The sequence below is a fragment of the Ambystoma mexicanum genome, chromosome 6q (assembly GCF_040938575.1).
Source record: "Ambystoma mexicanum isolate Mex_15411 chromosome 6q, UKY_AmexF1_1, whole genome shotgun sequence".
In the NCBI taxonomy this organism is placed as follows: Eukaryota; Metazoa; Chordata; class Amphibia; order Caudata; family Ambystomatidae; genus Ambystoma; species Ambystoma mexicanum.
Genome location: NC_090937.1, coordinates 693,543,785 through 693,568,327, shown reverse-complemented (window position 1 = coordinate 693,568,327; position 24,543 = coordinate 693,543,785). Strand labels below are relative to the sequence as shown.

The 24,543-nt window shown below is 45.3% G+C and overlaps 1 protein-coding gene across 1 annotated transcript in view; it reads right to left on the bottom strand.

The window, feature by feature from the left end:
- RNF150 (ring finger protein 150) overlaps positions 1-24,543 on the bottom strand; it is a 682,925-nt gene that overhangs the window by 70,650 nt on the left and 587,732 nt on the right. The window contains exon 6 of the mRNA XM_069631193.1: positions 19,747-19,957. Coding sequence (XP_069487294.1) covers positions 19,747-19,957 — 211 coding nt within the window. The remainder of the gene's footprint in view (positions 1-19,746; positions 19,958-24,543) is intronic.

Here is a 24,543-nt window from a genome sequence, read left to right as displayed (position 1 = left end):
CTGTCTGGTGAGTGGCGTCAGCAGCTCGGGCAGATGGAACTGCCCCCAGGCGAGGAGATCACAGGTGTGGGAGCACACACGCGAAACCGGCTGCGGAAACAACACTCTAAAAAGGAGCCAGGTAAGACAAACGAACTCCACCTTACATCAAACGTGGTGCCACAAAAAGCTGACCTGTATGCCCTCGACCACCCAGTAGCAATCCCTTCAGAGACTTTGAACGATGGCTCACCTAGTGCGCAACAAATCGCATCTCGAGTTAGACAGGTATTACCATCAGCTGTCACACGGCCCCCCTCAACGGCAGCCGCGCACACCGGGTTAGCCGTGGATGAGGTTGAGGCTGTAGTTGCGATAGAGGCAAGAGTGGGTGTCGGAGCTGCAGGGGACGAAGCAGCTGACGTCCCTCCCGCATCGGTCCACTTTGAGGCAAACAACAAAAATCGTGCCGCTTATATCGGCCCAAATTCTAAAGTGGCCCACCGCCTAACCGGAAATTCCAACTTGCAGCCTGTACTGTTCCCGGTGTTCGACCCAAAATGTACAAAAACTATAGAAAGTCATAATGAGCACCCAGTACAGAACAGGATTGAACCCACAACGCGCTCGCCTGTTCCACCTACACTTGCGCAAATTGATCTCCCAGAACATCCTCCAACAGCATATCTAGACGCCTCCGAGACCTTCTCATTTGACATTACTGATGCAGATTTATTGGCACTGCGATCTCCATCAGTCGGAAACTTAAAAACTCCTGAACAACAGAATAGTTCCATCCAGCCTGATGACATATCAAAAAATACAGGAGTGCTGCAAGGTTATTCCAATATACAAGACCTTCAAAAAACAACCAAATCATCTGACACGAGGCTTTCTATTCAAGAAGATGTTTCTCAAATGCACATAGCCACGATTGGAACAACATGCATTACAAACAAGGCAGTTAGATGTTCCCCTAACGACACGGTTAACAAAGCCGCATCAGCTGTCCGGGCAAGGTCTGAAAACAATATGCCCAAGTTAAAAGCACAGCTGATACCTAATGTGAGCACATCCATGTCTTTCGACATTGCTGCGCGGGAAGCACGACTAACAGCCCGACTCAAATCAGATTTTAATCTAATGCGTGAGCGCCTAAATGAAAGCTTTCCATCTAACAACGCTAGTATGGAATCACCTGGATGCAAGGTAAGCACTCTGCGCAAAGAAGCAAAACATATTTTTCAAACAACACCATCTTCATCACACCCTGGTTCCATAGTATGCCATTTGAACTTAGACGCACCTGAAGTCCATCAACTAAGTAACAAACAGAATAAAACGGAGAACAAAAAACACGCCGAATACAATGGTATTCACACTGCAAATAACTCGACAGAAATTGGGCCATTGGACATAAATGAAAGTAACGGTCCTGAAAACTACACGAACACCAAAGGTAACATTTCTATCGCGGCCGGAATTCAGATTCACAATAATGTCTTAGCGGCCACCTCAATAGCATTAATGCCATTCATGAAATTATATGAGACCCTAAATGAATCCGTACAAGACCAAAACGCCATTCTGGCAGTGATAAACAACAAAATGTTGACCTTAGAAAAGAGAAATGAACATCTAAGCAATCGTTTGGACCTTGAAGCTGCGTCGACCCATCAATGGCACTCTCGTCTAAATGAAATCACACGTCGGGAGGCACATGAAAAATTAGATCTCGCTGAAGCACTATTAGAGTGCACAAAATGGCTCAGACATAATGTCACTGTACAACCACTCATCAACTTAATGAGAGAGCCTGCTGCCGGCAGTCAAAATCGTGCCGAACATGGGAGGAAGAATACGCATCAAGGGAATAATGATCACCCACAGACGCAATCAAACGATCTAGAGAAAAATCTCACAGACACTGAGATTAGCGGTGAAAAAACCGCAAACAGGAACGAGGAAAGCATCAGACTCGAGAAAGCAATGCCCTCTACTGATGAATCTACCATCAAAGTAAACAATACAGTGGGCTCCGCAACCTCAACTAACGCTCAACGACGATCGACCGCAAGAAATGAGGCAGCAGACATGGCAGTCGGAGCCGGGCAAAACGAAGAGCCCACCACATCACTGATCACATCGGTGAAACAAGTAGCATCAACAGAAAAGAAAATCTCTTTTGATATTTTTTCAGGCACAGCGAGAACAATACAAACAGCAAAACTATCAGATAAACTGAAGCCAATTCAATCCTCCACTCTGAAAACTTTAAAGAGAGGTCCAGCTCCAAAACGTCCACGAACTAACGAGGCAAAAAAATTCATAAGAAACTTAAATACACTGCCACGTCTCGCGGCACAAAAAACCACAATCGCGCCGAAAAAAGCTGACACACAAGAATCTGTTAGGCCAGGAGCAGCTTACCTTACAGATAATAAAGAACCACCCACCAAACGCAGAAGAGATGACATCAGTCCATCGGTTGATCGATCCATAGAAGGGGAAATTGAACTTTGTGATCTATCGACTTACTCTGTCGACAACGAACAAGAAACTGATGACGTCTCTAAGAGGCGCGACTCATCAGAAGGAGAACGAGTCACCTTAATACCATCTATTAGAGAAGTAAGAGACGCACACTCAGATCGCTATCCTTTGGGCCCTGTTGGGAGAAGGACTAATGAAGCTGAACAACGGCGAGAAACGTTCGGCATGAACAGGACAGAAATAAAGAGCCGATCTCAAAGATCACCTGAAAACTCACTACTAAAATTAAACCCGAAACATACAAAGGCCCAAACAAGAATTCTAAAACAACCTGGTACACAATGTAGAATTGACCAACAGACCCATATTACAGGTTGTCTGGATAAACTGGAGCTCGAAAACATACTAGAGGAAAAAAACGAAATAAATCTCAACAGAACAAATGTGATGAGACTGCTGCACAGTATACCTGCCTTGAGAAATATTCGATCTGATGATATCAATATCGTCGAATATAAAAAAGAATCCAGATCAGATTGGGTAATTTTGCACATGCGATCCAAAACAGTAGCGCGCCCAATTCTTGAAGCAAAAGAAGATCTACTATTCTATGGCTTCAACTTAACCACAGCAATCGGCTCTCCAGTCTCTACTAAATCGACACATGGAAAAGACCAATATCAAAAGACATCTGCTACAAAAAGAGAAGACCTGAGAAACCAACTCAAACAACAAATGTCACAGGTCCCTGAAGCTTATAGACAAAAAAACAACGTATAGGATGACGCAGGGTCCAGGCATGTGACCCAATTATTAACAACTTGGAATACCAGAGGATTTGCCCATCTATTTCGGGAAGGAAGAGCGCTAGACATCAGAAGCGTGTTTATTTGTTTCCAAGAAACATGGCTTAGAAAGACGCCCTCCTGTGACGGATATACAACATACCTAAACGAAGCGGGCAAAAACACACTGGGACGGCCTTTTTCCGGTCTTCTTGCCATGATAAAAAATTCGTCAGGATGGAAAGTAACCGGCATCCAGAATCCAAATTTATTTGTTCAAGCAATTACCCTTGAAGCGTCGTCATATACCCTACATGGATTAGAAGGAAAACAACATCTGTTGCTGGTAAACACATACTGGAATCCCGCAATGATTACCGACGATGACTACCTGCGGTCAGTAACCACCCAAATAGACAGCTGCTATGCAGCATTTACTGCACCATTCATACTAATCTGCGGCGATTTAAACTTTTCATGGTTCACAAAATCCAATCAGTCCAATACGGACGCCATACAAGTGATTCCATATGAAGGGTCGGATCGTAGTATGAAATGGACATATGAAATATCAGCTCGCAACTGCGTGCTGCTGAATGGTAGCACAAAAGGAGATATCCCCGCTGCAGCAACGTGGCAACGTGGTGATATATCTAAAACCCTAGATTATATATGGGTATCCGATAACCTACATGCCCTGATTTCCGGCCTACAAGTAAAGAAAATGCCCAATAGTGATCATAACCCACTTATTCTATCATGGTACATGGGCCCTACAACAACGCAGCAATGCTATCCTATGCAATTGGATATCAACTCTTCCCAAAATCGGCTAAAAATAACCAATAAGCAAATTGATACCATAACCTTGGCCTTTATGGAGGCATGTTCTACAAATTTATACAGAGATTATACTGCTTTCCTGGATCCATACAGAAAGACAAACAAGATAACGATTCGAGACCACATCCATCCATTCAGTCCAGCACTAAATGAAGCGAAAAAAGTACTTGCCACCGACTTAAAAAAACTAAAATCTACCGGAGGAACTAATCTACCATCACTAATAGCCACCAGACGGCAAAAGTATCGGAACTGGTTGAAATCCTTCAAAATCAATAGAAGACAGGAACAAGCAGAATTAATGCTGCGGTTACTAATTCAAAAAGACAGCTCCAACATATGGAAAATAATAAACAATGGTTGCCTGACCCAACCCAATTACCTAGCAAATGGCGTAAACGCATCCTCCTGGACAATTCATTACGACACAGTTTTCAATAACACTGGCGATGATAAAACCCCAAACCTAAAAATAGATTATTGTTCCTGGGATGTAAGAGAATCACTTGAGAACATCTTACACGCAATCCAAAAGTTAAAATCATCAAGAGCCGCAGGCCCTGACGGAGTATCCAACATTATGTTAAAAACAAACAAAGCAAGTTGGGCAAATCTCATCAAGGTGCTATTTGATCAGATTGCCCGAACATCAAATATTCCCCACTCATGGACGAAAGCAATAATCGTTCCAGTATTCAAAAGAGGAAACAAAGATGATCCTGCAAATTATCGCCCCATAGCGCTGCTTGACACTATGGGAAAGATATTTGCCACATTCCTCCAAGAAAAAATTGAAAGATGGGCAAAACTAAATAAGATCTACGATGAGAGACAAACTGGATTCACCAAAGGAGTCGGCGTGGAACTCAATTTGGTATTGCTAAACCTGGTTAAACTAAATGCAATAAAACAGAAAAAAAGGCTGTTTTTAGCGTTCATTGATCTAAAGCAAGCCTTTGACTGCATAAACCGGAACTTGCTGTGGCATAAACTAAAAAAGTGGGGATGTCCCAATGAATTACTAGCCCCACTGGTGGCATTACATACTAAAACCAGTATTCGTGTACGTCTAAACGCAAAAGGAGACTTAACTGATGAAATAAAAACTACACAGGGTGTGAAGCAAGGTTGCCCACTTGCAGCCACACTGTTCAAACTTTTTATTTCAGATTTACCCGAAGCTTTTGCCATAACGAGGTGCTTTCCTCCAAAAATCAACGGCACGCTTGTATCACATATAATCTATGCGGATGACATAGTGTTGCTTGATAGCACCGAAATAGGCCTACAACGATCATTAGCAGCTCTGCAAGCCTACCTAACAACAAACCATCTAATGATAAATGTAAACAAAACGCAAGTGATGGTTCTTGGACCAAAAAACAACTTAAGAAAAGTGAAGTTCAACTGGTACATCAATAAAGAAACACTATCATGCACAGAAGCCATCCGATATCTGGGTGTTTCATTCAATGGTTCGATCAGAGAGTGGAGTTGGACAAACAAAATCATCTTGCGCACGAAAATGTTTGCTTTACAAGGTCGCAAACTGCACTTAAATTACGGGAAATTTTCACTCCAACCAGTAACGACCTTCTACTTACAGAAAGTGATCCCAGCAGTATGCTTTGGGAGTGAAACAGGGTGGAATATCAGGGCAAGCCTATGGGCACAAGTCGAAGGCTGCTTCTGGCGTAAAGTCCTCCAACTACCACAATGCGTTTCAATGGTGGCTGTGAGGCATGAACTTGGTCTCGACTCCCTGCACTCCATTGTACTATGGAAATCCATACTACTACTGAGGAAAATCAGAATGGTGCCAGTAGCAACTGCTTACACAATTCTGGCCAATAAAAAAAACGATACCTCTGCATCCATGCTAAAAAACTGGGAAGAAAACCTATTGGACATCCTGGAAGAAGCAAATATAAAATTGCCTCTGGTGCTACGGTCGCCGAAACTGGCAAAAATAAAATTCATGCAATCCAAGTGGATTAAAAATGCAGAAAGGCGAGCAGCACTATCCACAAGCTTAGACTACGGAATATGCGAACAGGAAAGAGGCATTTTACCGAAATATCTGTCTAAGTTTCCCTCTCATTATCATCGGAATCAATTTTTAAGGCTCCGCCTTAATTTGTCCAACACCAGGTTATACAAAAGAAGAATAAAAGATCCCACGACTACTGATGCCAACTGTCGTTTCTGTAACCAAGATCCTGAATCGATCAAACATCTCATAATCGACTGCACACAGATTAATGAACAGCGTACCCTCCACCTTGAACGCTATGCACCTAAAAACGGCAACATGGATGAATGGTGGTCATATTTGATAACGGGACGAAATGTACAGTTAACCTGTAATGTGATTAACTTTATGGACATGATACTGGCATAATCCCCTATAAAATACTAGCTTTCTAAGAAAAAGGAGTTAACGCAGATGATCCATTATGCCCACGCCTGCCTAACTTTAAGGAAAACACATTAATGGCAGGACGTGGGTTGGGGACCGCAAGTGATTTGAAACTGACAAAAAAGTTTGTTTTTCTTTACAAAACTAAGTCAATAAAATAAAATTTAAAAAAAAAGGGCCAAGTTGCCAAGGAGGGAGTCGCCATTGCCATTCACTTAATAGCAGTGACTCGCTGGGCTACAGCAAAAACTAAATGTGTACATCATTTTAACTTGCCAAAAAATGGGCGTCAGCCCCAATTAAGGGTGGCCAAGCCCATTTTTCCCCTTCACTCTTTCCAGCTCAGTGATCACTTACGACCAGAATCTGAACATCAGAGAGAAGGTCGATGTTAAGTGATAAAAGGTGGCTATAGGATCCTTACTACTATGGCATACTGGGGAATAGGTGTGATCTAGGTTATGTTTTGTCACTGGGGAGATGTAGGTCTTATATGTAATTTATTAAAGTGTAGTTGTTTGAGTCAAGCATTGCGAGAGATTAGTTTGGCATAATGGCAAATACAGGCTCAGTGACACCTAACTCAAAGTGAAAAATTTTTTCCCATGCCTCTCAAACGTTCAGTCGATTCAGGGTTAAGTCTGAATACACAAGTCTAACCGCACTAGTAGGGTTTGGCTTATTGGGAAACTTAGACAAACTCTCCCTAGACACCTCGGTGAGGCCTGCAAACTGCAGAAAACATCCTTAGTTTATATTGCAACCCATGAGACTAACGCCAGTCATTGCAGTCAGTCTGCAAAACTAGGCAACTGCTACAGTGGGCGATTATCTGTGAATGGTGAGGTACAGTCCAGTTTTCTTGGTTTACTCAGGGCCAGATTCTACAGAGAAAGTTGAATAAATTGCCCATTGTTTTATCCCGGCAAGGATTGTCATGAAAAACTCCCCGGTGGCGAGAGCAGTGTCCCCTACTTACCAGAGAGCGGTGTCCAGAATTTGCATCATCAGAACACGGGCACAAAATGCAGGTGTGTCGATTACAAATTATTGTCGAAATACGGTGCACTCAGTCGACCCTCATATTGCTTCCCGAGAATGGATTCGCAATTTACACCTTCCCAGATCACAATTTCACTAACATTTTATTGAACTTATTAAATAAAGGAGTAGGCATGGTCAAGTGTAGCAGGGATAAATACTCAAAACTTATCCAAGTTCTCAAGTGACTATTGGTAAGGAAACCGTGACTACGAGGATGAAGTGCAGAAAACTTAGGGGTGGATTACCCAACAGAAATGAGCATCCTCTTCCCTATTTCTATAGGCTTTTCAAATCATCTGTGGCATTGAGTCCAGATGGTTTCCGTCAAGACGGCGTGCTTTCTGACCAAACGGGGAAAGGTAGTGTTAGGCAAGTATTGTTCAACTTTGTATGACAAGGGGAAAACTATCATAAGACTTTTCAAGACAACTCCTGGATAGCGAAAAAATAAACCGTCTGTATTCAGTCTTTGCAGGAATCTTACAGTGCTACCTGAACCATTCATTCTCTTTTGCGCCAAGGGGTGATGCCTTCATCGGTTGGGTATGATGCAGGAGAATTGCTCCTCTCCCCCTCCAGCTGAATCCTCTAGGTAAAGGTCCAGCACTGGCTTGTAGAGCTCGATCAAATGGGCCAATAATTTCTGGCAGAGAAGGCCTCCTTGCGTATTCCACTGGCTGTAGGATGGTGGAAGCAGAGTTCTACGCCGACTACACCCAACTCTTTCTCTCCTTCTCTTCCTTCACTTCCTTCCCTTCTGACCTCCACCACACTTTCTTCCTGCCTTACGGGCATAGACAACTGGATGTCTTCCCATTTTCTTTCCCTCAATACTGACAAGACTGAAGTGCTTTTCTTCCCCCCAACACTCTCCCCACCCCCCCTCCTTTCATCCACTTTCCCCCTTCCAATCTCCCCATCTCGTCCCATGCCCGCAATCTTGGCTTCCATCTCGACTCCTCTTTCCTTTTCAAACCATATCTCCCTAACCTCTCGCACCTGTCGGCACCACCTGTTCAACATCCGCAAGATCTGCTCCTCCCTCACCTTTCACGCCTCTAAACTCCTAATTTCCTCCCTTATTTACTCTCACCTTTTCTACTGCTCCTCTCTTCTTTTTGGACTCCCTGTCTCTCACCTGACTCCCCTAAAATCCATCTACCACTCCTCCATCCGTGCTCTATGTCTTCTCGGTCCTAGTGACTATTTCTACCTCGCTCTCTCAACTCGGCTGGCTTCTCTTCCTCTCGCAATTGAAATTTCAATTCCTCTGTCTGGTCTACAAATCTCTCCATGACCTCGCCCCCCCCTATCTCTCTTCCCTCTTCCCTCCTCTCATTTTACCATCCCTCCCGCTCTCTGATCCGCCAATCTCTACCTTCTCACTGTACCCCCTGCCCCTTGTGCCGCCTCACGCTTCCGCTCCTTTCAACTCTTGGCCCCACTCCACTGGAACTCCCTACCTCTCTCCATCTGCTCCTCCCCCACCAACTCATCCTTCCGCTCCTCCTTGAAAATCCTTCTCCACTCCCCTCCCTGACTCTTCTCACCCACCCCCTCCCACTCAAACCCCTGCCCTCACCTCCCTCCTTCCCCCTCCTCCCACTGACTTCACTGGACACTGCTACCAAGAGGCGTAGGAGGCCACCTGGGGTACTCCCCACCCCCCCTGCCCTCCTCTCCTTTTCTCCCACCCCGCTGACCTCTAACCTGACTCTCATACCCCTTAACCTTCCTCCTCCCCTCCCCTCTTCTCCCTCCTCCCTCCCCTCCCCTTGAGTAGATTGTTCCATATACTGTACTTCTGGTTTGTTTCACGTTGGTAAATATGCTTCTTTCAATTTTATATCTTGTTGTTACTCTGTAAAGCGCTTTGGCATAAAGCGCTATATAAATTCAACATAAGCATAACATAAACATCCTTTTTGGCCTCCCATCACCCACCTTAAGGGTCAGGCTGGGGACCTCCACAGCATACACGCGAGAGAGCCAGCAAACCCAGAAGCTTTCAAAGTATCAACATCTTGTTAAATGAGACTCCTCCTTCCAATCATTAACAAGATCCAAAAAAGTGATTTAGGAAAATTATCCAGTTCTTTCCCAACTTTACCCTCAAAGAATACCAGGGGGTCTATGTACATATCAATCTCTAAATATTATTGAGACTCTTGGGCCTATGGCTGAGACAGCACCAGCAACTCCCTCTTTCGGGGGCAATGCCAGAGATCCTACTGTGAACACGCATAATTTTGCATAGTTAATCCACAAACTACTGCAGATCCCATAGCTCAATTAATTCAAGCTTTTTGAGAGCGGTGTTTATTGGATCTTTCATGTATAAAGAAATGTCTGCATACACTGTTAGACATCTGAGATTATTATACCTTTTTCCATGAAATCCTGTAGAGCGTGCACCAGCGTATCTACTACTAATGCAATGGGCAAGGGGGAGAGACATTATCCCAGTCTAGTATCCCTCTCCATCACCCATCTCTTGTAAATTATATCCCGTGTGTGAATTCTGGCTATTGGGTCTGTGTAGCACAAACACATTTCTATAAACCCAGAACCATAATTCATACACTCGAGAATTAAAATCAGTTAATCCCATCCCATGGAATCAAAGTTTTTTTTGGCAATGAATGAGGCAATGGCCAGCTCCTATATTGCCCCATACAACTCCAAAATCACATGGGCTACCCGCCTCCAATTAGATAATGAGCTCCTGCCAGGGGAGAATCCCATTATAGACAAACCCAGTCAGGTACACTTGCAATCTAATTGCCAGTGCCTTAGCACTGCAATCTTGGAATGCACATTAAGCAATAACAGCGGCATACGCACTGAAGCAGAGCTTTATCTGGTTTGAGTAGGACTGCCTCCCTAATAGTGAGAGATCTAGAACCTGTCCCGCTTCCTTCACGTTGTCAGCCAACGCTGGAGCCAGCATTTTATCAAATCTAGAATGAAGACTGACTGTTTGACCATCTGGATCTGGTGCCCTTTTCTCTACTGCAATCTCCTGAGCACTTTTGGTACCCTCCTGAAAACCTCACTGATCGTTGCTTAGTTTAGCATGTGTTATGTCCACAATTTGTTAGTTATCCGCCAGGGACTCTTGTGAGTATACGCTCGGAGTGATACCCAAATAACCTGTCAATGTCTTGCTGATTAGTGACTGGTTAGGCTGCCTAGATCATCTATAATCACTGTGATAGCATGTCGAATCTCACCTGCCCCAGCTCATCAGGCCAGCAGTTTTCCCAAGTTAGCACTGTGCATCTGTTGTTCAGTGCTGCAGGACCGATATTTAAACTTTTGGAGTGCCCCAAGCACTTCAACAAGGCCTTCTATATGCTCTGGATACTTAAGTTGTCGTTGGGTCTGAAATGTTATTCAATGGGTGGATCACATCTTGATGTTGGAATGGATGATGTTATGCCTTGCTGCTTCCCTCACATTTCGATCTGAAACGACCATGCATCACCACCTTGAAGACATCCCAGATCAACCCTTTTGATTAAATGGACCCCTTGTTTTTGTAAAAAGCATACCACAATCTCATTATGGAGAGCCTCACAAAAAGACAAGTCATCTGGAGAGTCAGCCCTGAGTTTCACCTGGGGCACCGCTGGCCTAGCTATACATGACCTTCTCTCTCTCATAGCAGCGAGTGGTCAGAGATCACCCTTGCTAAGCATGGCAACTCCAAGAGCCTGTGATACAGGCCCCCCGAGTGCAAATAAACAGCTAATTTACGGGGCAAATGTCTTCGACAGGGGAGCAGTAGGAGCATTCTTGCGTCTCATGAGGTTACTCTCTCCACACATTGAACATCCACTGCTGCTGCAGAGAACGTTTCAGAACGGCAATCAGGCTAGTTGGGATCTATCTTTAAGCTTAACCGGCATAATGTTGAAGCCACCCACCCAGATTACTTCTACAATAGATTGTCCAGAGTGCGAAAGAAAAGCAAATAGTTGCCTTGTTCTCTTCGTTTGTAGCATTTAGATTTGCTATTCAAATAGCCTGACCATTCAGGTTATCTGAGATTACCCAATATCTAACTGCTTTACCAATTTGTACGTTATCAACCTCTATGGGAATCCCACAATTTACCAAAGTCAACACCTCTAGAACAACTGCAAACGTTTGTACCATATACTCCCACCCCCAAATTGCCAAATTGCTTTTCTAATTCAAACACCTCTGCGTTAATCAAAAGGCACTCTTGGAGATGGGCCATTTGTGCTCCATGGTGCCGGAAAAAAAAAAACTAGACCCTCAACATTTGAGTGCAATCATTTCACCCTTAAACATTCCATGAGAACAACACCATCTTCTCTCCTAAGCTAATTAATTCCATTGTGCATCAAAACAAGAACTGGCCTAATTTATTTCTGAATTCGGGAAACCATAACATGTAACAATTGACTCTGCAGCTCCCTTTCCCTGTCCAACACTGGATCTACTGCGGATCCACACAAAACCTGCTACGCTCCACTCATGTAATTGTATGACACTTGCAGTAAAGTTAGCCTACATTCACCAACACCATCAATTCCCCCTCTGCTCCACAACTGACCAAGTGATCCATGGGCTAAGGAAGGAAACCCACTTACCAAAAACTGCTAGATACTGCACTATATGTGTTCCATCAACCGGAGTGTATAACGTGACACATAAGGGAAGTAAATTTCTCCTCTAAATCAGATCAAATGGGTTAAATCTCAATAACTGCGATGTCTGCCTCTGGCAAATATCTGTTCTTATTCCAAATGGTCCCGCGGGCGGTCCCGTGGTCCTTTTTTGATGAAGTGAAAGCAGCCTTTTTGAAATTCTTATGGGCATGGGCGAAGCATAGAATCACATACAGGGCACTGTTCTACAGAGGGAAGAAGGGGGTGGACTTCCCAGATCGGCCAACCTACAAAAAGGCAGCCCAGCTCGTTCTGGTGGACGACCTGGACCCTCAAACTGATAAGCGATTGGTGCTGATGGATAATGCGATTCTGGCCCGCTCTCTTTGGGGGAATGGTTGTGGGTACCCCGAATCCTGAGGAGTGTTGTGCAGCACACGGTTCTGGAGGTCGTGTGGTCTCTTTGGCGGGAGGAGGGCGGATACTCTATGGCTCTCCACATAGCCATCTCCCTTCAGTTGCATTTGGACCCCTCCGCTGCGGGATGGGGTGGAGGAGCTGCTGACATGTCAGCTTTGGTATGAGGCACGACTGAGTAGAGCTGGTCAAATGTGGGAGGGTGGGACTTTCATTTCCTTAGGTAAGATGGAAGAATGCCCGGGTATTGGAAAATTGTCCGTATTCCGCTACCTTCATCTGAAGGGAGTTCTGACTGATCGCCAGTGGGGTGAGAACTTAGAGGGGATTGACAGACTTTGAACAGCTCTTGAATGCGATGGGGGCTCTCAGGGGCTTATCACACAACTATATAGGGCAATACTGTTGGAGGAACCCAGAGACCTGCTACCTGCCAGAATCAGATGGGGACGAGGCCTGGGGAGGGAGGCTGACTGTGCCCTGTGGATGCAGATGTATCTGAAAGCTGTTTCGCTGCAGTATAGACACCAGGCCCTAAAACTGCTACACAGTTGGCACTACCCACCGGCACTGTTGGCCAAGATGTACAAGGGATATGACCTGTGCAGCCAAAGTGTCACTGGATGAAGGGGGACGACAGCCACATATGGTGGGGTTGCCCTAGGGTGCAATATTACTGTAGAGAGGTCCCATCTTGGATAAAGGGTGTGGCTGGGGTCCACGAGGAGCGCTAGCTGTGGCTGCTCCTCTTTGGAGTGAGATTAGAGGAGGAGAAAAAGGTGGTGATGGGCACATTGTGCAGGTCTTGCTGGTGGCCACCAGATGTTGCTTGACCCTGTAGAGGAGCAGCTGCATGCCTCTGCAGGAAATCCCAACCCCCCTACCTCTTGTATATTGGAAGCCTGAGATTGCGCCATGCTTGACACCAGCAGTTGTGACCATACCACTCCGAATATTCGAAAGAAGATACTCACTGAGAAAACCCTATCAGACGGATTCCCAAAGAGACGACAATCTGAGGGAGGAACTCCCTGAAGGAATATGACAAAGAATGAAAGAGAAGTTAGTGACGTCACGAGAGACTAGCGTGACACACTGAGGATACTGGGTGAAGAGAAAGCCTGGATCTTATAAGAACTGATGACGAAGTTAAGAATCGAGTAAACGTTTGAATGCGAAAAAAGATTGCACGTGCGCGAAGCACTGCAGAAAATGCAAGCCTTCAATAACTACATATGCTCTAACGCAAGTAGATTAAGTAATCTTAGAAGCTGGCTATACGTAGTGAATAGACTGCAGGCAAAGCAGCCATTGTATAGAAGCTGGACATCTGTGTCATGAATTTTAGTAAGCCGGGACCCATGGAGAGGAAAGGCCAAGAATTGTGTAGCAGTAAGAATTAGCTGAGATCGTATATGAGCATGGCGAAGCTGTCTGGCCTAGTGTCAAATCTGAAGCAAGCAAAGGTTGGTTAACTATTCTCAAAGGCAGTGAACGTGAGAAGCTGAATCAGCCCATGTTAAGGTGCAAAGAAAGAACACCAAGTGTGCCAAGTTTGTTTCATTTAAGACATTTAAATGCTGAAACATTGACCAAATCGTGGTCTCCTGTCGCGTGAGCCAAGGCTGGAAAACTAGGCAACTGCTACAGTGGGCGATTATCTGTGAATGGTGAGGTACAGTCCCGTTTTCTTGGTTTACTCAGGGCCAGATTCTACAGAGAAAGTTGAATAAATTGCTCCATGTTTTATCCCGGCAAGGATTGTCTACATTTAAGACATTTAAATGCTGAAAAATTGACCAAATCGTGGTCTCCTGTCGCGTGAGCCAAGGCTGGAAAACTAGGCAACTGCTACAGTGGGCGATTATCTGTGAATGGTGAGGTACAGTCCCGTTTTCTTGGTTTACTCAGGGCCATATTCTACAGAGAAAGTTGAATAAATTGCTCCAGAGTTCAGTTTAAGAGTCCGAGAACAACGATGGTGCATGCTCGCACTCCCATATATTCCCAGAGACAAGAATACTTTGCAAGGCCAAGTTAAAAGACAATCTTCATGGCAGAAGGCATGGGTGATGAGAGATGTTGGGCTAATTGAGTGGGGAGGTAATGTCAAGTCCACCTCCTGCCACCTTGGTGTGAGTTTACTTGCTGCTAACTGAACCGAATGTTCCAGACATGGCACGAGTGTGCCAATCAATTGAAGAGGGCTGTATAACGAAGGGCCTTATAGTTTGAAGACCAATGATATACCAATGATAAACCGTGTACTTAATAGTGTTGAGGATTACATGTTTTAGAGGTAGGCATAAGTTGTCCACCTGATAGAGAGCCAATCACAATCCCAGCCCTTATAGAAAGTATACTTAGAAAGTATACTTAGAAGTATCCCCTTTATCCTATCACAACCCCTCATAGGTTTTTCTCATTTGCCACATAATATGACGCTACGACTGACGTATTTCTTATATAAAAGGTTTTTATATGAAATGCATTGAGAGCTCAAGCAAACGTCCGTTGATGTCCATTGTAACTCCCCATTTTAGATAATTGGTATTAAAACAGCAACCTTTGCCATGTCCCTGAGTTGGTTAGATTATTTGGTGTCAGAGTTATTCTGCATCCCCATCCATTGCATGCACGATATCCAAAGGGTCATATGTTCAGCCCAGTTGTGGAAGAGTCCATGACTACCCACGAAAAGGAATTGGGTGGCGAAGGTTCGAGCTATACATGACATGGCGTTCCCCTCCCACCTTCTGGATGAGTCATGGTCCAAAGTTGAGGGTCTGTGGCTGCCATTTTTAAGAAGTATCGCTGGTGAACAGTGCTGGGGGTTGGGACCGGTCTCCCTACTGGGCTTTGAGTTTAAGCTTGATGGAGCCTCCATGTCCGAGTCCACAGCTCTAGAGGTCACTTAGTAATCAGGCTTCATTGTGAAATCGATGCAAAGCCAGTCCGGGGGTTTTGAAATGGGCCTACCCGGAAGGGATGGATACCCTTGGTATGAGTTAATTGGGGTTCATCCGAGTCTGCTCAATGGGGGTGGGATGAAGGTGATGTGGGGGCAGGGGGCCAGCGGGGGGGGTGTTGCGCCATGTTGGTTATTGAAGAGGGTCTGAGAAAGGGTTTGTAATGCTTTACTTAAAATGCAAATAAAGATCAACTTTGAAAACAAAAAGTGGGACACTTTACAATGATTGCTTTCGGTGGGGATCCTGAAGGATTAAGGATGTGTGTACTCTCTCTGTGATGAAGAGGGGCAATGGAAGAGAGGGAAGCTTTCCGGGGGAGGATGAAGCATCTATGCCCTCTTCTACCTCCCACAAGCCAATCTCTCAAGTTGATGCGCCCCTAGCGACTGAGTCTTTCACTCTTTTTTTCCCATTATCTGTGGGATAAGTACTTGCACCATTCGAGCTTGCAATGTCTCCACCACATCTCCCAGACTGTGTATTTTACTTCATTGCACCCCTCATGCCAGTGTCTCCACTCAACTCTGACATTGTGTTAACGAGACTCTTTGGAGTATTTAACGGCCTGAAAGGATTCCTGCATTGATGCAAATTCTCAGGATCTTCTTCGCGTGCACTTTGAAGTTCCACAGGTCTCTGTTTTGTGTTGGTTTAGATTGCTTGGAGCCATCATCATGCTTTTGGTAGTTACAGGGTAAAGACGTGGCGCTGCAGCGATTCAGCAGTACCAACAGGCAGAAATACAAGCTAGACTCGGATCTAGTTCATGTGCTCCGGGAAAGACTGGCAAGCGCTAATCCAGAAACTTATTGGCAACAGTGCATGAACTGTCTCCAAACCAGGTTTCTGCAAGGGCCCGTAACCAAGAGGCTTCTTATTCATCCGTTCACGTGTTCAGAAATACTTGCGGGCAATCGATTTACTCCGTAGCCTGATTAGGAGCTTGTTACGTTCAGAAGAGGGCCCGACCATAGGGTACGTGTCTTAGTTTAGAGGAGTGGTCGCTGCAATCTAGCCGCATATTAAATGATGGGGGCTGACATTTTATGGAGCTTTAGTTTGGGTCTGTGGCTGGACCGATTCCTTGCTTGGGTAACTGGTGCGCTTATTCAGATCGTAAAAACACAATGAGCATACTCATCCTTGGCACTTAAAGGGTTAAGAATGCTAAACAGCCGCATAGAAGGGATAGGAGTAAAGAGTGGGGCCAAGTTGCTGTTTTTAGGGACTTCTCACAGTGACGTTGAGGCAGCAGGGAAATATGTGGAAAGGGCCCAAACAGAGAAGAGGCAAAGTCCGATTCCGGCTTGGCCCTTTCAGGTGGCTAGAAAGCAAGCGTGACCGATACCGTCTGTGCATTAAGGAACAAAGGGGTAGGTGGAATGGTAGGACTGCAAACAAACAGGGATGGTGTTCCTGACAAAAGAATTATAATTGTATAAACAATTGTAGGCTAGTTTTAAATGTTTATGTCGTGCACAAGATTTAATGGATTCACTAAAAGAAAAGACACACTAAATCCAGTGTGCTCTGAACCAAATCCTAAACTATACTAATGAACAATAACTGATCATATGTAAACAGTACAAGTTATTCTTAGTAGCACCACAGCAACACCTCAGCACAAGGAACAACACGACAACAAGTGACACGTAGCTGAAAAGTACAAATAGAAAGGACATAGAGATAAGAAGTACTTTACACAGGGCCCTAAAACCGGTGGGTCGCACACCGAGGACTGCATAGACTTGTCAGTCCAGGCAATTCGGATTTAATCAAAATTGGCAATTCTGTGGAAAGGGTAGATACTGGCAAATGAACATGCCTCTGTCCTTGGCTATAATTGGGCAACAATCACTAAAAGCATGTCTACAGACTTGGTTGACTCGCCTACAGTTAATTTATACATTCTTGTCAGAAACTCCATCCCTGTGTGCGTTTTTGTTAGAGTCCACTTGTGTTTCTGCAAAATCATTGTGGTTTTCCTCCTTTATTTTGTTTATCCATTGGACTGCAGTCAGCAGGGTTATTCCAGATCATGCCATAATTTAAATGGGGGCCATGGATGCCTGGGCCCACTGAGCCCTGTTAAACGGATCAACTGGAAACATATGGCATTTATTGTAAAAACAATTTGTTTTCTTATTTCGACCCCACAATTTAACACACATACTAAACATACAACATAAGAAACCCTCTGCTGACCCCTCCTGCCCGGCTAACTATCGCCCAATCACCATCACTCCTTTTCTGGGCAAACTCCTTGAAAAGCTTGCCATCTCCCAGCTCAATCTCCACACTGAATCTGTTGGGTGCATTCATGACCATCAGTCTGGCTTCAGAGTTGCCAGAAGCACGGAAACACCTCTCCTGAACATTTGTGAAGACCTGCTCTCCAACCTTGATTCTAACATCCCCTGTGTCCTCATCTTGCTTGAAATCTCTTCCGCCTTTCTTGCTTGAATTCTCTTCCGCCTTTGACACGGTCAACCATGCCATCCTGCTCAAACGTCTCCGTGATAACCTGGGTATCACCAGTCAGGCCCTGGCTTGGCAGACTTCTTTCCTCTCTGACCGACCCTCCCAGGTCCAACTTGGGTCCTTCCTCTACGCTATCTTATTCTCTGCCTGTGGTGTCCCCAAGGGGTATAACCTCTCTCCCTGGCTGTTCAACCAATACCTGGCACTTCTCGCCCACTGCATCGCCACTCTATGCCCCAACTTTCAGTGTTATGCGGCCGACAACTCATTTTCAGGCTACCCACTACCACCTCCTCCCCGTCTCTCATCACTGACTGTCTATCTGCTATCCAGGAGTGGTGTGCTGCCAATGACCTCTGCCTTAATCCCAGTAAGACAGATTCTCGTCATCGGCACAACCACTTCTTCCTTTACTGTCTCTCTCTGGCCGGCTTCTCTCGGCCCTCTTCCTGCTCCCACCTGCGAGGCTAAGCACCTCGGGGTCATCTTCGACTCTCACTTTCCTTCTCTCCTCACATCTCTGACGTCTCTAAGAAGTCACACTACCAGCTGCACCTCCTCAGAGGTATTCTCCCTTTCCTCTCCTTCCCCCAGAAGCTCACTATCTCCAGAGCTCTGGTTCTCTCTAGGCTGGACTACTGCAACAGCCTCTTTCTAAATCTGCCTGCCTCTACTCTCTGCCCTCTGCAACGCATCCAGACCAGGACTGCAAGACTTGTCCTTGGCCTGAAGCCCAGGGATCGTATCTCTCCAGGACTGAAATCACTACACTGGCTCCCAGTGGCTGCGAGGATTAAGTTAAAAAAAAAAAAACTATGCATTGTACACAAGGCCTTCCGGGGCTTCAATACCTTCAACTCTCTCTTCCTAAATATCTTCCTTCCCGAGCCCTTCGCTCATCCGCCTCCATCTCCCTCGGGGTCAGTCGCTTCTCCAAGAAACGAGTTGGTGGTAGATCTCTTTCGTCAGCTGGGGCCTCCCTCTGGAACAGCCTCCCTGCCTCCCTGAAACTTGAGGAGAACCATCTCCGGTTCCGGAAACACCTCCAAACCTTTCTCTTTGCGTCTGCTTTTTCTCCTCCTCTCCCCTGCTGACCTCATGGCTGAAACTGTACTGGTTACCTGGCCACCCTCTGATCTCTGGCCCAGGTCACTTCCCCCGCCAGTCGCACACCTGCACTGCCGTCCTGGCAATCACCGCACTTGGGGACTCTTTTCTGTATCCCTACAGTCCCACTACCAGCACTTGATACCTGATGCCGGTACTTACTCTTGCACTTTCCATCGGCTGTCCTCACCTTTACGATTGTTATTTATTCGCTTATCCCATGTACTGCACTGTTCCCCTCCCCTTTCCCCCATGGACTTTCCCCCTCTATCCTTCCCATGCACTTGCGCGATCTGAATGATATCTGGCCTAGTAGGATCGCTGTCAGTCTTCCCTCTGTTCCCCCCTTCCTTGCCTCGTCGCGCCTTGAAACACTTGTGTATAGGCGTGTTATAAATGCCATGTCATATCATAATATAAGCTTGTGGATCATGTAAATGTGGGATATAAATGGTTGTGTAAATATAGCACCCCAGTGAACAATTCAAATACAATACGCACATCAGGAAGATATTAACTTAACATGTATCACATGTGTGTAATGCAAACCTAAAGAAGGGTCTTACTGCTTGTTGTAAAGTTGACTTCCCCCGCCTGAGGGGCGGGCTCGGCATCCGGGATGACCTGTAGGACCCCCACTGTACGAACGGCAGGATCCAGCACCACAGAGCTTTCGTTCACAGTTACGTCACTAGCTCCTGTGATTTGGTTGGTTGGTGGTCCTCCAATGGATGCTTCGAAATCTGGAGGGATGTCGTCCAGGCAGTCTGCGTTTGGCTATAAGAAATTGGAGGGGAGATGAATGTGAATGTTAGCAAAGAGAACCAAGCCTCTTGGTCAGTGCAAGTATTACAAAAGCCAACATCTTTTTTGCTCCCTAGGCATCATTCTTTTGGTCCTGGTGGTAGGTTTGTAGGGGAGAGTGAGTGAGCCGACTGGCATCATGCTGGCTTTGATGCATACAAATCCTGGGCGAATGTGATGACAGATCTGGGTATGGCTGATGGGATGGCGACTAATTACTTAATGCATTCTAATAGGAATAAGAAGGATGAACTACGAGTTGGGGTTTATTACCAATGGCTCCAGCGTGCCCCATACAAGTGAAGTACTTCAACTGGTTTTTACAACACATTTGTAATATCTTTTGACGGAAGGCATTCGTCTTTCTAGTCTGTACGTCTGACATTTGAGTTTACACTTTCACAAAATACAAAGGCTGACCACATCCTAGCTCTTTAGAACGTGCCTCACTTGCACTACATGAAAAAGGATAGCTCAGGTGCAACGTGCTCGCCTTGGAAACAAGACGACACATAGCACCACATGTTCGATCCCAGAGTCCGCGCTTAGAAACCTCTGGGTATTAAGCGCGTTATAAATAACCTATCATATCATAGCAAAAAGACCCATGCCCTTGGAAAACAGGCTTTTCTTATTGTGCGTTTTGTATCATTACCCCCTTCCTTCCTCCTGGTCGTAGTAATTACTTGGGGAAGTGAGTCTTCTCTCAGAGGCAGTGTGTTTTTTGGAATAGATCCTAACCAAAAAAAATATAGTAATAAGCCAAATACCCTCTGCACTCAGGCTCCTGACCGCTTAATACCACTGGTTAGCTCGGCCAGTCCCTGCGTTTTTTCTCCCTCTCTCTAAGGCAGAGATTGGTAAAGTTGAGGCTGCATGCATAAGCCTCATGTGGCAGGCGGCCCATGCAGTTGCGCCGTCCCAGGCTAGGGGTGATACACCTTGGATAGCGGTAACCATGGGCCATGGCTATGCAGCCTGGGGGCAATCTAAAGGAAGGAGCAGTGCCACTGCAGGCCTAGATTGCACGAGTTAGAATAATCTATTGGCCTGCACTAGGATCTGAATGAGCGGTTATATTTTCCGGTTAGGGGGGTGGAGGGGAGATAAGATAGTCTTCTGCATGAGAGAGCAAGGCTGAATTTCTTTGCTCTATCTGGGGGAGAGAAATGAAAAATGAAAAACAAAATCTTCTCATTCACCCCGATTACAATGACCGGTCACCCGAATAGTGGCATAGCACTATAGCATCCTTTATCCAAGCTATTTACACAAAATGTATTTAGAGTTACGCAAGCAAGACAGAGCTTGGACCGGCTCAGTCATTAGGCTTGCTTGAGATCGACTCAAGATTGTGCCCAGTGGCTGCTAAAAAGAGAGCCAAAGTCCTCCTTCTCATGCAAGGAGAAGAAACTCTTGCCGCAATCCACAGGCAGTACAGGGACTTGCTCCCGGGCAACCTTGCAATACTTTCCGACACTCTTTTCAGAGACCACATCAGAAGGAGGAGGATGGTGTTACCCACCTCCTTAAGGAGGCCCTGGCAAGGGTGCCTCACAAATCTTTAACGTGTGTGTGTGTGATCAGCAGCCCATTTAAATAGGAAGTTCTTGAAATGGACCGCAGCAGACACAGCAGGGTGCAGGGAATTAATCATTCTCTTCGGCAGCAAGCCTTTGGGTGATGAGAACTGGAGAGGGGCACGTTCACCGGATAGACCCCCGCCTCTCCCACGGCTCCAGGTAACTATTCAATGTGTTCCTTCTTACAAGACATTTTTTTTAAAAAATCACAAAGTAGGCAAAATGTTACTTATTGTAACAGAATTTTTGCAACCTGAATCAATTTTAGATGAACATGCTAATCCTAACCCACGGATCTAGTGGTTGGTGTGGAGTATTTGCTTACTTGAAGTGTTGCTTGTCAAACTGTCTAGTTTGACAAAAAAGTGTTTGCTTTTTTGTGAAACTACACATTAATTATTGACGTTACAATCACATCATGCACAATAAACAGAATGTCCATCACATGAGGAAATCGGGCAGTTAATGTGGCTTAATATGTTTCTATGTCTCAGTCTTGACAGTATAAATTAAAAACTCTCGTTTGGTTTTTGTCAGTCCGTCATTGTAACGTTCCATTCAGGATATTGAAAAAACCTACTATCCTTTTTGTGTAATATTTTTCAGGTTGGTTTAAAATGTAAGTTGTTTCGGATTCAGGTCATCTTTGTAAACAGAATTGGTCTTTTCTAAATATGCGGTCAAGTAACTAAAGAGCAGATGAAGCTCAAATTCTAACTGCACCACTTAATTAAAATGTGCGATTGTGGGCAAATCATTTTCTCGCACGGTTTCACATCTGTCAGTTTTGTGAAGCAAGGTAAGAGTTTTGGGTTGCGGGGGTGGGGGAAGGGGGTGGTGCAGAGGCAGGTTATCAGGTATAGGTTGTTTGTAGGCATCTTTGAGCCAAGCCAAGCCAAACACCCTCGCCCGGCTCTACCTATGAATTCTCTGCCTCCTCCACATCTAATGGCAACACCTCGAAGGGTTTGATGAAAAAATGTCTGGCAATCTGAAAGCCGAAACTCAGACTGGAGACCCAAATGGACAATAACTGATGCAGATGACAAAACAGAAAGCTCCCTTAAAAAGCACATACTCTACCATCAAGCCCATCAAACAGTAGGTCCAGGGCATATTCAGGTTATGCAGTCCAGGCCTTACTTGATTTACAGGTGCTCTATATGGTCTTCAGGAGGGTAACAACTGCCACAATTTGCTGGATATCAGTGAGAGGTAGTTCTTTTATATATCGGACCCGACCCCAATAATACGAGAGGTACAGCTACTTCTGAAGCCTCTACTATTAGTGGCAACGGAACAGATGCATACGTGCAAGGTGAAGGCTGAGGCAGCATGGCAATGGAGCGTTCCATGGACTTCGCTTCTGGTTCCTTCCCGTTTAGATCATAGTTGAAGTATTTCCAGGAAGTATCTTACAAGGACGGTCAGGATTGCCTTTAACCTTTTCAGGCAGAATCCACTCCTTTACATCCAGGGCAACAAATTGTTCTTCCCAACCCAGAGCTAAAATGTTGGCAAGTGGAGGAGATCAAGGGTAAGATCAGTCCCTCACACTGACCTCCCCCACAACTCATGCCTACGCCTCGTTCCAGCGACCAATAATAGGTCACATCCAGCATCTCTTCCACACAGGATTTCCTGTTCCCGATACATGGGGCTGGAAGTCTTGAAAGTCTATTTTGAAGGCCAGACTCTGGACTTTTTTCTGAATCACTTCAAGGAATATACATTGTTCAATGCAATGGAGGTACGAGCTCCACTGGGCAAGGCACTAATTTTGTAGTTGTAGTCTGTAGATTTTCCCTGATTTTAGTCAAGAAACCCTTTTCGGATGGTCTTGGACTTCAGGAGAAAAGTCACTTCAGGACACATAATGGGTAGAGTGACCACAACTTGTGATTTCCCTGATCTGAGGGCATGGAGGGATGGGGGAATTGTTTGAACACCATACCACTGGAGGATGTCTACTTCATATTCGAATTCTAGATAATTCTCGGAAGGCCTTCAATTTTCCATCAGGAAAAAGCCTTTTCAGTTCGGAGAACTCCTTTTCGGTGTGTCTTCATCCTCTAGGTGTTCATAAAAATATTGGCTCGGTTTGTGGGGCTCTTGTACAAAGAGCAAGCAAGCGTGACCCGATCCACGTCAGGTGTTTTCAATGCAGGCACACAGATTCCTCATCAACGTCCGAATATCCAGTCATGTTCCTGCCCAACAGTTTAAGTTAACCGGGTTCAATCTGCTCGGCAAGTCTAAAGCATCTTCAAGAGCCTCAGTGAAAGTCTAACAAGGAAGATCAGGTCACATGGCTATGGCACAGTTACAGCAAATTCCCCTGGTAAGTCATCTATTGTATTACTGGTCTACCGATTCCCACCAGAATAGATGTGTGTTGACTTCAACTGCTGGTAAAATTCCAAGAACCTTGTGACTGGAGCTGATTTGGCCCCTCAAACCAAAGTGGTAATCATCACAGCTATCAGAGGGAAAGGATGGGAGAGACACCAGGGGACTCAAGGATATATGGTCAATGGTTTACTAGGCGATATTTGCACACACACACACACACAATCACGTGCACGCGCGAACGCACACACACGCACACACGCACACACGCTCATGCATATACACAATAGCCATGAGGAAAAAACAGGAAACCCAGCATTCATAATGACTTGTGTTCACCAATCAAGTTTTGATCTGACCTTCTACAACATTTTTCAGACTATAGACACTTGCACAGGTAGACTTAATGAAGTGTAATTAAACTGAGCCGTCTGTGTACACAAGATGGGGCCATCATCAAATTGGAGAAAAGTTTGTGCCGCAACTTTTTTATTTGGGGAAACTCTTTGTAGAAATGCACCTGGACTCTGTCTGAAGCATAGATCCCAAGTCGACACCATATTCAGAAAGGTCAGCTGGGCCTGATTTTCCCAGCTTTTCTCAAGGGTTGTATGAATCTCTGACCGA